This window comes from Carcharodon carcharias, chromosome 29 (genome assembly GCF_017639515.1).
Source record: "Carcharodon carcharias isolate sCarCar2 chromosome 29, sCarCar2.pri, whole genome shotgun sequence".
Classification (NCBI taxonomy): Eukaryota; Metazoa; Chordata; class Chondrichthyes; order Lamniformes; family Lamnidae; genus Carcharodon; species Carcharodon carcharias.
Window position 1 is genome coordinate 5,294,118 of NC_054495.1, and position 15,045 is coordinate 5,309,162.

At 51.3% G+C, this 15,045-nt stretch overlaps 1 protein-coding gene across 2 annotated transcripts in view; it reads left to right on the forward strand.

Moving 5' to 3' along the window:
- Positions 1-13,780, forward strand: part of LOC121271047 (basal cell adhesion molecule-like) — a 157,030-nt gene extending 143,250 nt beyond the window's left edge. The window contains exons 15-16 of one of the 2 annotated variants that reach the window (XM_041176749.1): positions 4,370-4,484; positions 11,928-13,780. In XM_041176749.1, coding sequence (XP_041032683.1) covers positions 4,370-4,484; positions 11,928-11,933 — 121 coding nt within the window. In that variant the 3' untranslated portion in view covers positions 11,934-13,780. The remainder of the gene's footprint in view (positions 1-4,369; positions 4,485-11,927) is intronic. The other variant, XM_041176750.1, reaches the window with a different exon arrangement.
- Positions 13,781-15,045: the final 1,265 nt, after the last annotated feature.

The window sequence follows — 15,045 nt, forward strand, 5'->3', positions numbered from 1 at the left end:
GAAAATCAGGGCCCAGGTGTGATGCTGATTGTGGTCGAATAGTCACTGTCTGCACAGGACGTTCCCCCCCCCCCCCCCTGTAAGCAAATGGTTGGCAACCTCTGGAGATGTCAATGGGTTTGGAATATTCTCTCTTGAGCTGTCTCTCTCTCTCTCTCTCTCACACGCCTCTGGGTCAAAAAAACATTGGTTTGAGTGCCACTCGAGAGGTTTGACCACAAATATCCAGTCCAACAGTCCTACTGCCAGGAATGGCAGAGCACTGCAACATTAACAGGCCATTACTGAGGGAGTGCTGCACTGTCAGAGGGTCAGGACTGAGAGAGTGCTGCACTGTCAGAGGGTCAGTACTGAGGGAGTGCTGCACTGTCAGAGGGTCAGTACTGAGGGAGTGCTGCACTGTCAGAGGGTTAGTACTGAGGGAGTGCTGCACTGTCAGAGGGTCAGTACTGAGGGAGTGCTGCACTGTTGGAGGGTCAGTACTGAGGGAGTGCTGCACTGTCAGAGGGTCAGTACTGAGGGAGCGCTGCAGTGTCAGAGGGTCAGTACTGAGGGAGCGCTGCAGTGTCAGAGGGTCAGTACTGAGGGAGTGCTGCACTGTCAGAGGGTCAGTACTGAGGGAGTGCTGCACTGTCAGAGGGTCAGTACTGAGGGAGCGCTGCACTGTCAGAGGGTCAGTACTGAGGGAGCGCTGCAGTGTCAGAGGATCAGTCCTGAGGGAGAGCAGCACTGAGGACAGGGAAGGAAGACAGCGTGGGAGAGTGGAGAGTGACCGGGTGAGAGGAGAAGAGCTGGGGTCAGAGGAAGAGAGCTTAGGTGGAAGTGGGGGTGCGAATGGGGGCGGGAGTGTGAGAATGACAGAGAGAGAGAGAGAAGGGGAGAATGAGAGAACTGATAATGGAGGGAGTGTAAGCATGTGAATGGGAGTGGGGGTAGGGCGGGAACAGAGAGGGAAAACTGGCACCAAGGGAATAAGAGACAGGGAGAGGGGGAGACAGAGAGAAGGAGGGGGTGAGTGAGAAGGGAGAGAGACAGAGAGGGTGACTGAGAGAAGGAGGGGGAGACGAGGAGTGTGAAGATTTCCGATTCTGCCCTGGAGGGAAGAGATGTCTTTCTCGATCCGGGAAAAGGATGTCTCTTGCTGACTGTATGAACAGATCGGGAAATGATGAGCTAAAATGAAGAAGCTGCAGGTGTGAGGGGCTTCTTTGATGCTGCATTCGATCAAATTAATGAGTCTTGGAGGGACTCATTAGCAGAGCAGGGAAATCGAGGAGTCCAATCCCATCACAGCCCAAACACTGTCCTAATGTTTATTTAATGATGTTGCCTAATTAAGAGAAACTGTCCAAAGCAAGATCCAGGGTCCCCGGAGAGGAGAATCAGCAGTGGGATTGTTCCATTCCTCAGCATCTGTCTCTTCAGTTTTACACACTGCCTGGCCTCCCTCAGAGATCTGGCTGATCCGCAGCTCTGCATCGCTGCCGCCCTTCAATATCACGCGTGGGATTTAAGGGAGGCCGGCTGTTCCACTGCAGCGGCATCGCAGGTGACTTTGATCCCGCTCCAGTCTGCCAACAACAGCAATCTGCATTTATATTGCACCGCTCAGGTTGCAAAAGAGTTCCACGATTCTTCAAGGGGGAGGTGAGAGGGGGGAAATTTTGAACCCTAGTCACGTAAGGAGATATTTGGGCAGGAGACCCAAAGGTCGGTCGGAGAGGTAGGTTTTCAAGGGCGCGCTTCAAGGAGTAGAGAGAGAGAGAGAGAGAGAATTCCAGAGCTCAGGGCCCCCCCCCACCCCAGGCAGCTGTAGGCACGGCCGTCAATGGTGGAGCGATGGGAATCGGGGGATGGACAAGAGGCTGGAATTGGAGGAGCGCAGAGATCGCGGAGGGTTGTAGGGTCTGGAGGAGGTTACAGAGATAAGGAGGTTGTAAGGGCTGGAGGAGACTACAGAGATAGGGAGGGTTGAAGGGGCTGGAGGAGCTTACAGAGATAAGGAGGGATGTAGGGTCTGGAGGAGGTTACAGAGATAGGGAGGGTTGAAGGGGCTGGAGGAGGTTACAGAGATAGGGAGGGTTGTAGGGGCTGGAGGAGGTTACAGAGATAGGGAGGGTTGTTGGGGCTGGAGGAGGCTACAGAGATAGGGAGGGTTGAAGGGGCTGGAGGATGTTACAGAGATAGGGAGGGTTGTAGGGGCTGGAGGAAGTTACAGAGATAGGGAGGGTTGTAGGGGCTGGAGGAGATTACTGAGATAGGGAGTGTTGTAGGGGCTGGAGGAGGTTACAGAGATAGGGAGGGTTGTAGGGGCTGGAGGAGGTTACAGAGATAGAGAAGGTTGTAGGGGCTGGAGGAGGTTACAGAGATGGGAAGGGCTGTAGGGGCTGGGGGAGGTTACAGAGATAGGGAGGGGTGGGTGGGATGAGGAGGTGATGGACAGTATGAAAAGTTTAAGATGAAATCTCTGTGAGAGCTGGTCCGTCCCAGTCCCCACTGGCCATCTGGAGAAGGGAAACCTGGGCCACACACTGACCGGTTTGTGACGGACTCCCAGAGCATGTGGCAGAACCCGAGGCCGCGGACTGGAGGGTGTGCCAAGCTGGACCCAACGGGATTGTGGAGGGTATCAAGGGGGAAACTGGATTGATATTGGGAGGGCTTGAAGGAGATTGCAGCAGATGGAAGATTTCCGGCTCCTGGACATTCCTTCAATCCCTCTCCACCAACCACCAACCGATGAGGAAAAAGCGATGCTTTCAGGCTGTGCATATAGAATCGTGGTGTTGCTCCAACCCGTTCAGCTGTCAAACGCCCACTAGCGAAAGCCCATCCTCCGACCTGTGCCTTCTCTCACCGGATTCCTGAATGGTAACCCTGATCTGACACTTCAACTGCACAAGAAGGTGTGAATATTCCACAGCATGCTAAATACAGAGCAGCAACCCAGGGACACAGACTCAATGTCTTTCAGTCTGATCCCAAACACATCGCACTCTCTGAACGGATCGGGAGTTTCCAACTCAAAATTAGTCGTGCTCAAAAAGTGTTCTGTTAACACTGTGCACTTCAAGCATTGCATTCACCGCCAAACACTCCCAGGACAGGTACAGCACGGGGTTAGATACAGAGTAAAGCTCCCTCTACACTGTCCCCATCAAACACTCCCAGGACAGGTACAGCACGGGGTTAGATACAGAGTAAAGCTCCCTCTACACCGTCACCATCAAACACTCCCAGGACAGGTACAGCACGGGGTTAGATACAGAGTAAATCTCCCTCTACACTGTCACCATCAAACACTCCCAGGACAGGTACAGCACGGGGTTAGATACAGAGTAAAGCTCCCTCTACACTGTCCCCATCAAACGCTCCCAGAACAGGTACAGTACGGGGTTAGATACAGAGTAAAGTTCCCTCTACACTGACCCCATCAAACACTCCCAGGACAGGTACAGCACGGGGTTAGATACAGAGTAAAGCTCCCTGTACACTGTCCCCATCAAACACTCCCAGGACAGGTACAGCACGGGGTTAGATACAGAGTAACGCTCCCTCTACACTGTCCCCATCATGTGGTTCTAGGACAGGTAGAGCAGTACTGTACTGGCATTGTGACTGGTCTCGTAATCCAGTGTAATACTCTGGGTCCTGGGTTTAAATCCCCATCATGGCAGTGGTGAAATTTGAATTCAATAAAAATGTGGAATTAATAATCCGACGATGCCCCGAAAATCATTGCTGCTTGTTGCAAAAACCCATCAGGAAATCTACTGTCCTTCCCTGGTCTGGCCTGCAGGTAACTCCAGCCCCACAGTCAGGTGGTTGACTCTTCAATGCTCTCTGGGCAGTGAATGCTGTTCTCGCCAGTGATGCTCTCACACCAGGAATGAATCGAAAAAATAATAGGGTGAAGGTGAAATAGTTTGAAAGGCGCAGCACTGCAGTACAACCACCTCAACTCTCCAGGATTTCCTTACGCCACCATTTAGCCCTCCCCCACTCGATCAGATCTTGCCCAGTCTGCGCCTCACCCCCGTGTTCCATGTCCTTCACCAACTACAATCCATCAGTCCCAGTTTTGACATTTTCAATCCCCACCCACCTCCCCCACCCACCCCCGCCACCCTCCCCTTGTAATGCCAAAACTGGCCTTGCTCCACAAAGACAATACATCCTCCCTGAGGTGTGGTGCCCAGAGGTGAAGGTGGGTAACTCCAGATGGGCATCTGGTCAGAGCTGTAGTTGACGTGCACAGTGGTCTGGATACTTGATTCGGGGGATGGGCTGTAAGGATTTCGGGAACGGATTTCGGGGAAAGGCAGGAAGCGCCCGGACCAACCCCCCCGCTCCTCTTTCACTTTTCCAGGGTTCACACGGAGGTCAAAAACGATGACATTGTCGTGGAGATGAAGACAGGCCAGCAGGCCGAGGCCTCTGGCCTTCTGGGGTTGAACGGAGACAAGAGGCACGCTGGAGACAGGGTGAGTCACCATGACGACCAGGCCCCGACCGAAATGTGAACCACCTCCCGTTCTGGAGCGAGGGAAACCCTCCAGTCAGAGTCAGAGGGACATTGGAGCACAGAAGGAGACCATTTTGCCCACAGGGTCCATGTTTGCTCTCTGTAGAGGTACCCAATCTGTCCCACGCCCCTCTCATTTCTGAAAGGAGAGGGGGTTTGGAGGGGCTGGAGGAGGTTACAGTGATAGGGAGGGTTGTAGGGGCTGGAGGAGGTTACAGAGATTGGGAGGGTTGAAGGGGCTGGAGGAGGTTACAGAGATAGGGAGGATTGTAGGGACTGGAGGAGATTACAGAGATAGGGAGAGTTGGAGGGACTGGAGGAGATTACAGAGATAGGGAGGGTTGTAGGGGCTGGAGGAGGTTACAGAGATAGGGAGGGTTGTAGGGGCTGCAGGAAGTTACAGAGATAGGGAGGGTTGTAGGGGCTGGAGGAGGTTACAGAGATATGGAGGTTTGTAGGGGCTGGAGGAGATTACAGAGATAGGGAGGTTTGTCGGGGCTGGAGGAGCTTACAAAGGGAGAATTGTAGGGGCTGGGGGAGGTTACAGAGATAGGGAGGGTTGTAGGGGCTGGAGGAGGTTACAGAGATAGGGATGGTTGTAGGGGCTGGAGGAGGTTACAGAGATAGGGAGGGTTGTAGGGGCTGGAGGAGGTTACAGAGATAGGGAGGGTTGTAGGGGCTGGAGGAGGATTCAGAGATAGGGAGAGTTGTGGGGTCTGGAGGAGGTTACAGAGATAGGGAGTGTTGTAGGGGTGGAGGAGGATTCAGAGATAGGGAGTGTTGTAGGGGTGGAGGAGGATTCAGGGATAGGGAGGGTATAGGAAACTGAGGGGGTTGAACTGACTGAATCCGTTGCTATAGGAGATGAACACTCTATCGCAGGACAAAAACAGAATTACCTGGAAAAACTCAGCAGGTCTGGCAGCATCAGCGGAGAAGAAAAGAGTTGACGTTTCGAGTCCTCATGACCCTTCGACAGAACTGTCGAAGTTCTGTCGAAGGGTCATGAGGACTCGAAACGTCAACTCTTTTCTTCTCCACCAATGCTGCCAGACCTGCTGAGTTTTTCCAGGTAATTCTGTTTTTGTTTTGGATTTCCAGCATCCGCAGTTTTTTTGTTTTTATCTCTATCGCAGGACCCTACAGTGCACCCTCTTGCGTGGTCAGTCCTGTATCCTGTTGCCTTGAGCCATTCCTCAGTTGTGGCCAATTTTCTGTGGAGTTTCTTGTGGGACAGCTGGTCGTGGACATCCTGGAGATTCACCTCTAATTCTCTGGGCCTGTCAAACAATCCTAGAAAATGAGTAATCCTGGATTGATCACTGTTCCCAATGCCCAAATATCAGACTGTATGTTTGTGGGGGCGGGCGGGGGTTCTGGTGATGGCTTGGGAGGGTCGTGGAGTGTACATTTAAGTCATTGGGAATAGGAGCAGGAGCAGGCCATTCAGCCCCTCGAGCCTGCCCCCCACCATTCGATTTGGCCATGGCTGATCATCTGCCGCAAGCCCAATTTCCAGCCCTATTCCTCAACTGCCTTAGTGTCCAATAATCTCTCGATCTCAGTCTTGAATATACTCAATGACTGAGCGTCCGCAGCTCTCTGGGGGAGAGAATTTCAAAGAGTCACAACCCTCCGAGTGTAGAAATTTCTCCTCCCCTCAGTCCAAAATGGACAACCCCTTATCTTGAGACTGTGATCCCGCGTTCTAGCCTCTCCAGCTGAGTGGGGGGGAAACAGCCTCTCTGCATCTATCCTGTCAAACCCCTCCGACTTAATTCGTTTCAATGAGATAACCAGTCATTCTCCTAAACTCCAGATGAGTAACTCACCTCCTGACTCCCCAAAGCCTGTCCACCATCTACAAGGCACAAGTCAGGAATGTGATGGGATACTCCCCACTTACCTGGATGTGTGCAGCTCCCACAACACTCAAGACGCTCGACACCAACCAGGACAAAGCAGCCCCACTTGATTGGCACCCCATAGTTATGGTCCTAGCTGAGGTTACCCTGGACAAGCCTGATCCCAGGGTAGAACCCGGCTTGATAGATCCTAACTTTTATTTGTTGGTTTAGATATGTGGAGAGTGGCTACTGAACAGAGTCACAGGAGTCAACTGATGAACTTTTAACAAAAGAATAGAACTCTTATTAAACAAAGAAAATAAAATACTCCTTTACCCACAACTATAGAAACAGAAAAATAGGAGCAGAAGTGGGTCATTCAGCCCTTTGAGCCTGCTCTGCCATTCAATATGATCATGGTTGATCCTCTATCTCAACATCATTCTCCTGCTCTCTTCCCATATCCCATAATGCCTTTAGAATCCAGCAATCTACTTCCTTCTTAAATATATCCAGTGACTTGGCCTCCACAGCCTCTGTGGTAGAGAATTCCACGGGTTCACCACCCTCTGGGTGAAGAGGTTTCTCATAATCTCAGTCCTAAATGGCCTACTCCAAATCCTGAGACTGTGACCCCTTGTTCTAGACCCCCTCAGCCAGAGGAAACATCATCCCTGGACCCAGTCTGTCCAGCCCTGTCAGAATTATATACATTTCAATGAGATCCCCTCTCATTCTTCTAAACTCTAGGAATACAGGCCTAGTCGGCCCAATCTCTCCTCATATGGCAATCCTGCCATCCCAGGAATCAGCCTGGTGAACCTTCACCGCATTACCTTTACAGATACATACAGATTTGTAAGGTTAACAGAAGTTACAAAAGCTACTTTATACTCTAATGCACACAGTAAGTACACAGTCCATGTACCAGTAGGCACCCTGTGCTTAGACTCACCACACACTGAAACCAAGTGACAGATGCCACCTCAGCCAAGTGCTATGGATCTCTCCTCAACTCCCAATCCAGACACTTGACACACCGTGAGTCAACCAGTCTCACTGAACTCCGTGTTTCCCACCAGGGTTTCCAATCTCCACTCTCCCAGAACTCGCTCTGGAATCTTTTCCCAAATGACACTTCCTCTCGGATGCCTTCGACAAGGGTCCACCTCCAGGGTTTCGAACTCTCCTTCTGATGTTCCTGTTCTCTGAATGGCCGTGTGCATTTGAGCTTCCTTCCACTCACTCTCTCTCAAACACTCAGCCGTGTCAACAGTACACCACTACTTCACATGCCCATAGTAAGGAGTTACAGACCTACGGCTGTCCCCTTGGATATTCTGCCTTTTTGCCTGCCTATATTGCTTTAAATCTGTGTCCTCCAGCTTGCTCCCTTTAAGCTTGAAGCTTGGAGCTTTCACTCCTGCTCCTTACTTTCACTTCCAAAGAACAGGATCTTTTCCCAGATTCCTGTCCTTGTCCTTTGGCTAGAGTGCCCCCTTGGGACCTTTTCTGTTCTACTCCCCTGGATTTGGGGACTCTTTTCTTTAGTTTCTGGAACCTGCTCCTGCAGTTCCTTCTCCTGTGTCCAGCTGTTCCTGGCAGCTGTCTTCAATTTTACTTTGGGACTTGCTATCTAGCCTCTGCTGTCTGGCCTCTCTGGAATCCTGGCTTCAGTTGAATCAAACTGCCATTTTTTAGTTTTCTCTGTCTCTGTGAGGCCTCCTGTTGCTAGGCAACAGCACAGCTTTTTTTCTACCATATTTGTTTTAACTTCCCTTCAAGAGTCATAAAACCTTTATTAAAATGGAGGCATCTTTTGAAGTGAAAGTAAACTCAACTCCTTTTCTTAACACACAAATGCAGAAATACAAATCAAACTTAAATTTAGAGATATAACTTATTCCTAATGCACCCAAATATACATATAACTTACTTAAACTATCTCTATTTCCTAAAATCATTCACAAACATTCACTCCCTCTACCACCGACGCACAGTAGCAGCAGTGTGTACCATCTACAAGATGCACTGCAGGAACTCACCAAGGCTCCTTAGACAGCATCTTCCAAACCCATGACCACTACCATCTAGAAGGCTGAGGGCAGCAGACACATGGGAACACCACCATCTGGAAGTTCCCCTCCAAACCACTCACCATCCTGACTTGGAAATATATCGGCCGTTCCTTCACTGTCGCTGGGTCAAAATCCTGGAACTCCCTCTCCTAACAGCATTGTGGGTGTACCTACACCACATGGACAGCAGTGGTTCAAGAGGGCAGCTCACCACCACCTTCTCAAGGAGCAATTAGGGATGGGCAATAAATGCTGGGCCTAGCCAGCGACCTCCACACCCCCATGAACGAATATTAAAAAAAGGTAATATGGACCCAATTTACTCAGCCTCTCATCGTGGGACAACCCCCTTACTCCAGGGACCAATCTAGTGAACCTTCACTGTACCGCCTCCAATGCAGGTATAACCTTCCTTAAATATGGAGAGCCAAACTGCGGCCACTACTCCAAATGTGGTCTTACCGAAGCCCCTGTACAATAGTCTCTCGGCTTCGTTCTATAATCTCACCCCCTTGCAATAAAGGCCAACTTGTCTTCCTAACTGCTTGCTGCATGTTCACTTTCTGTGGTTGATGTACAAGGGCACCCAAATCCTTCTGAATGCCAAGGTTTAATAACCTCTCAACTTTCCAAAAAAAAAACAAACTCTACTTTTCTATTCCTCCTGTCAGAGTGAATAACTTCACCTTTCCCCATGTTATACTCCATCTGCCACCTTGCTGTCCACTCACTTCACCTGGCTGTAGCCCTTTGCAGACTCTTTGTATCCTCCGCACAGCTTATGTACAGCTTTGTATTGTCAGTGAACCTAGATGCACTCCACTCAGTTCCCTTCTCTAAGCTATTGATAACAGTTATAAATAATTGAGGGTCCCAATGCTGATTCTTGAGGTACCCCCACTGGTTAAATCCTGCCACCCTGCAAATGGCCTGTTGATCTGTCCCACTCTCTATTTTCTGCCTGTTGACCGATCCTCAGTCTGTGACAAGGTATTGTACCAGGAGGTCAAGAGTTCGAGTCCCATTCCAGAGACTCGAGTGCATAAGCCAGGCGAGTACTGAGGGATGGACCTGCTGGAGGTGCCACGTTTGTCATGAGGTGTTAAACCAAAGCCCCAAATGCCCTCTCAGGTGGGCATAGAGGATCACATGGTGCTATTTGGGAGAAGAGCGAGGGGGTGTTGGGTTGGGTGGGTTCGGTGACGAGTTCCACGGGGGGGTGGGGGGGGGTGGTGGGAGAAGTTCATCCTAGTGCCCTGGAGTCAATATTTCTCACTCAACCAACATCTCAAAGACAGATGATCCAGTCATTAACACGTTGCTGTTTGTGCGAGCTTGCTGTGCACAAATTGGCTGTCACGTTTCTGACATTGCAACAGTGACCACACTTCACTTGTACTTCATTGGCTGTGAAGGACTTGGAGATGTCTCGAGGTCATGGAAGGCACTCAGAGTAGGGCAAGTCCTTCTGTGTGAGCATGGGTGTGTGTATATGTGAGCGAGAGTATGTGTGTGAGAAAGTTATTCTGAGTGTGCGCGTGTGAGTGTTCTTATGTCAGGGTGCGAGTGTGAGAGATTGTGAGAGAGTGAGATTGAGTGCGTTTGTGTGTGAACATGCATGAATGTATGTGCTAATGTGTGAGCGTGTATGTGAGTGCTTGAATGTGTGAGTGCATGTGTGCAAGTGTGAGTGGATGTGAGAGTGCGAATGTCTATGAATGTGTGTTTGTGTGTGTGTGTGTGTGTGAGTGAGTGCGTGCAGGCATGTGTGTGAGAACATGTATGAATGTGTGAGAGTGAGTGTGTGAGAGCATGTGTGAGTAGGTGTGAGTGCGAATGTGTATGAATGTGTGTGAGTGGGTGTGTCTGAGCATGTGTGCATGTGAGTGGGTGTGTGCCTGAGAATGTGTATGAGTGTGTATGTTTATGAGTGTGAGTGTATATGAATGTGTTTGTGGGTGAGCTCATGCAGGCGTGTGTGGGTGTGTGTGTATGAATGTGTGAGTGAGTGTGTGTGGACGTGTATGTGTGAGTATGTGAGTGTGAATGTGTCTGTGAGTGTGTGTGTGTGTGAGAATAGGTATGAGATGTGTTTATTTGTGAGTGTGTGTGAGTGAGTATGTGCGGGTGTGTGAGTGCAAATGTGTATGGATGTGTCTGTGTGTGTGAGCGAGTGTGTGTGTGTGAATGTGCATGTGTGTGTGTGTTTGTGAGTGTGAGTGAGTACGTGCGAGCATGTGAGTGGGTGTGAGAGTGTGAGTGTGTTTGTGAGTATGTGAGTTTGTGAGTGTGAGATTGAGTATGTGTGAGCGTGTGTGTGTTTGTGAGTGTGTGTTTGTGAGTTTGTGAGTGTGAGTACGTGTGAGTGGATGTGAGAGTGTGTGTGTTTGTGAGTGTGTGTGAGTGTGAGTGAGTACGTGTGAGCGGGTGTGAGAGTGTGTGTGTTTGTGAGTGTGTGTGTGAGTGGGTGTGAGTGTGTGTGTGTGTGTGTGAGTGGGTGTGAGAGTGTGAGTGTGTTTGTGAGTGGGTGTGAGTGTGAGTGTGTGTGTGAGTGGGTGTGAGAGTGTGAGTGTGTGTGTGTGAGTGGGTGTGAGAGTGTGAGTGTGTTTGTGAGTGGGTGTGAAAGTGTGAGTGGGTGTGTGTGTGTGAGTGTGTGTGTGTGAGTGTGTGTTTGTGAGTTTGTGAGTGTGAGTACGTGTGAGTGGATGTGAGAGTGTGTGTGTTTGTGAGTGTGTGAGTACGTGTGAGTGGGTGTGAGAATGTGTGTGTTTGTGAGTGTGTGTGAGTGTGAGTGAGTACGTGTGAGCGGGTGTGAGAGTGTGTGTGTTTGAGTGTGTGTGTGAGTGGGTGTGAGAGTGTGTGTGTGAGAGTGGGTGTGAGAGTGTGAGTGTGTGTGTGTGAGTGGGTGTGAGAGTGTGAGTGTGTTTGTGAGTGGGTGTGAAAGTGTGAGTGGGTGTGTGTGTGAGAGTGTGTGTGTGTGAGTGTGTGTGTGTGTGTGTGTGTATGTGTGAGTGTGTGTGTGGGTGAATGGGTGTGTGAGTGGGTGTGTGTGTGTGTGAGTGGGTGTGTGAGAGAGTGTGTGTGTGTGTGTGTGTGTGAGAGTGTGTGTGTGTGTGTGTGTGTGTGAGTGTATGTGAGAGTGTGTGTGTGAGTGTGTGAGAGTGTGAGTGGGTGTGAGAGTGTGTGTGTGTGTGTGAGTGGGTGTGAGAGTGCTAACCTGGAAACACACACAATGGGGCTACTTTAATGAGTAGAAAGCTGGTAGCACCAGGTCATTCAGTCAGCAGAGGGAGCTGGTCGATTGTGTCCGGGGTGGGTGGGGGAAGGGGGCCTGGCTGGGTTACCCTGGCCTGGATTATCCTGTGTTTATTCTGGCCTGTGTTTACTCCGGGTGTTTTCCCGGCTCTGTGTTACCCTGGTTTGGATGTTCACTTCCTGTCTTTGTTCCTTTCTCACCCCCCACCCCCACCCCCCCAGTGTTAAATTGGAATCTGAAGATCAATGTCTCGGAGGGAAGATTGACAAGGACAATGATGACGATGATGAAGAGAGTGGGAGATGGAAGAGAAGATGTTGATTCTGCTGGTGCGCTTGTATCACCTTGGCCATCGCGAAGCAGCTTCCCCACCGTTCATTGACATGGAGGGCCGGGACATTCAATCTCCTCGTATTTTGTGGATATAATATAGGGCGAATGAATTGAGTCGGTACTCGTTATAACAAACACAGCTTCCTGCTCGGCTCCTGTCACCACTTCCCCTCGCGTCTCTGCTCTCTCTCTCCCTTGGCCACCATGACCTTTGGAAAACGCACCTCACCTGAATTGGCTGAAGGCCGAGGCCTTTCTTGGATGGGGCAAGGCCTCATCACCGTTTCCACAGTTACGCTTCCGTCCCGGCTGGCTGTAACGCTCCCTCGACCTTTGCCCTTTACCGCCACAACCCCGGCAGCCATGTTTGAGGCCGGAGATTCCCACGGGTTGGGAGTCGGTGCCAGTGACGGTAGCCACGACCTTTCACCTCTGGTTCTCACTCACGGCCAGGTAGCCGGGGGCACTACACCCTCTTTCTCCACCAGTCGTCACAAACGGGGAGAGTCCAGGTGAACCGGCCCCTAAATTGATAATAAATATGAGTGGAGCAAGGCCTCAGGATCTGTGCCACTTGAAGTGGAAGAAGTGCCCTGGAGCCCCCAGTGGGTGGAGGTAGGTTTTTAATTTGACCCTTGTGGGTGGAAGGTTGACTCTGTAGAGCAAACACCCATTACACAAAGAGCCCAGTTCGATCGATTCCAAAGTCAGATTGAAAATCTATCCCATTCTATATAGACCTTTACTCTGTATCTAACACCGTGCTGTACCTGTCCTGGGAGTGTTTGATGGGGACAGTGTAGAGGGAGATTTACTCTGTATCTAACCCCGTGCTGTACCTGTCCTGGGAGTGTTTGATGGAGACAGTGTAGAGGGAGCTTTACTCTGTATCTAACCCCATGCTGTACCTGCCCTTGGGAATGAGTGATGGAGTGCAAGTTTCTATTGCTGTGATTTGAATTCCATTGCCGAAACTCACCCACTTCGATCAGGAAGAGGGGAGAGTGGTGAATTTGGGGGTGTCCACCCCACCCTCAGTGGAGGGACACCTCCCTATGAAGACGAGACCCTTGCCGGTGTGTGTGGGAGTTTGTAATAACGAGTCACTACCGTACATTTTTAAAGTGTTTGTGTTTCTTGATGTTTTTCAATGGGAGCAAAACGAGGTTAATTTGCCCCCACGAGCAATATCACTTGCCAGCCCTGTTTGTTCCTCTTGCTTAGCATGTGTTTAGCTCAAAGGGTCATGACCTCTGGCCCCTGTGCTTATGTCCATGGGCTGCTCTGGACTGACCGAGTCTTGCGAATTGTTTGGATGGGGCTATAATTCCTGAGGAGAGGTCCTTGCAGCTCACTCTTTGCTCTTCCATCGTCGCGTTGACAGGGTCTAGAGCAAGGACCAATCCGTCCACCTTGTCTGCACGTCCTTTATAACCCTAGTATCTTGCATCCGATTGGTTGGCAAAGGAGCCAGTGAAATGTGAGTTTGAATTAAGCCCATCGCCATGGCTGTTTTGCTGCTCCTGATCTACTTTATCGTCCCCTCCTGCCCCACCCCACCATCCGACCCCTCCCACCATCACCCTTTCCGCTTCAGTCCATCCACTCGGCTGCTCAGGCCTCTGACCTACTTTGGATTCTGGGTAAAGTGACGCCCCCAGGGCCCAGCGTCCAATTGCGTTTTCACCCACGAGCGGAATCCAATTCTGTCAACAAAAAAAAAAACCCCGGCACAGACCCCGATGGGCCGAACGTCCTCCTCCTCCTGCGCCGGAATGTTCTATGCCAACCTGAAACGCCAAAGATGTTGCTCCTCCCAGAAGCCTTCGGCTCAAATTTGATACCGGGCGGTTTTTTTGACCTTGGGGTGTCATGGGGGCCGGGGATCGTGGGGAGGGGTTGGTGGGAGTGGGGGGGGGGGGGGGGGGGGGGGGGGGGTGGGGGGGGAGGAGGCGGGGGTGGTGGGTAGGCAGTGCTTCTCCTGGGTGAGGGCCTGACCAACGTCTTGCGCTTGAGAGCGTCAAGGGTCAATACTGAAGTCACTCGGGCCGCATTCTCTCCTCCTGGGCTCGAAGGAAGGGGTGTGTGAGGGAGTGGAGGGGGTGTGTGAGGGAGTGGAGGGGGTGTGTGAGGGAGTGGAGGGAGTGTGTGAAGGAGTGGAGGGGGTGTGAGGGAGTGGAGGCCAGTGAGGGAGTGGAAGCTGGCCATTTTGTTTGGGACTGTCCCTCATGTCGATGCTAGCTCTCGATTGGGCCGCTGAGAACTGGAGGGAGGGGGGAATAGGGCCTTTTCCTCCTCTTCCCCCCCACCCCCCCCCCAACAAAACCCTAAACGCCCAGGGTTACGGACTTGAGCTGGGCCCCATGGAGGGACAAGGGCTTGTGACAGGGTCCTTGCTCCCCCAGTTGACCCCTGAACTGCACCTGTCACAGTTCCAGGCCTTCGCCAAGGCCGACATTGTCCTGTTTCTCTGCTGCACACAGGGCGGTGTAGACTGGGGCATTTCCTGCCCCTTTTTTATTTTGGTGCCCTCGCTTGTTCAGGACTTAGCCTTTAACGGGGGCAAAATTCAGATGCTTCACCGCGAGTGGATAACATTTATCCATCCGCTTGCAGCTCTGCATGTCTACGTTGGCTGTAGAAGGGGTGCAGCACTCATCCAGATGAGTTAGAATGGGGCTAACAGGGTTAGACAATGGGGACAGAAGCGAGGCATGTGCACCCGTGAGCATCCTTCAGAATGCCACCACCCTCCCCGCCCCAACCCCCGGCACTTTCCACCTCCGAATATGTCAGCGCATCCAAACCTCTGCTGCCCCGTGTTGGGACTCACAAAGAGTCACCCATCACCCCCAGCCTGTTTCTCACTGACCTGCACTGGATCCCAGTCCACAGCATCCCAATTTTAATATTCTCATCCTTGTTTTCAAATCCCTTCTTGTCCTCCGGAGCGCTATCTCTGTAACCTCCTCCAGCCCCGATAACCCTCCCTATCTCTGTAACCTC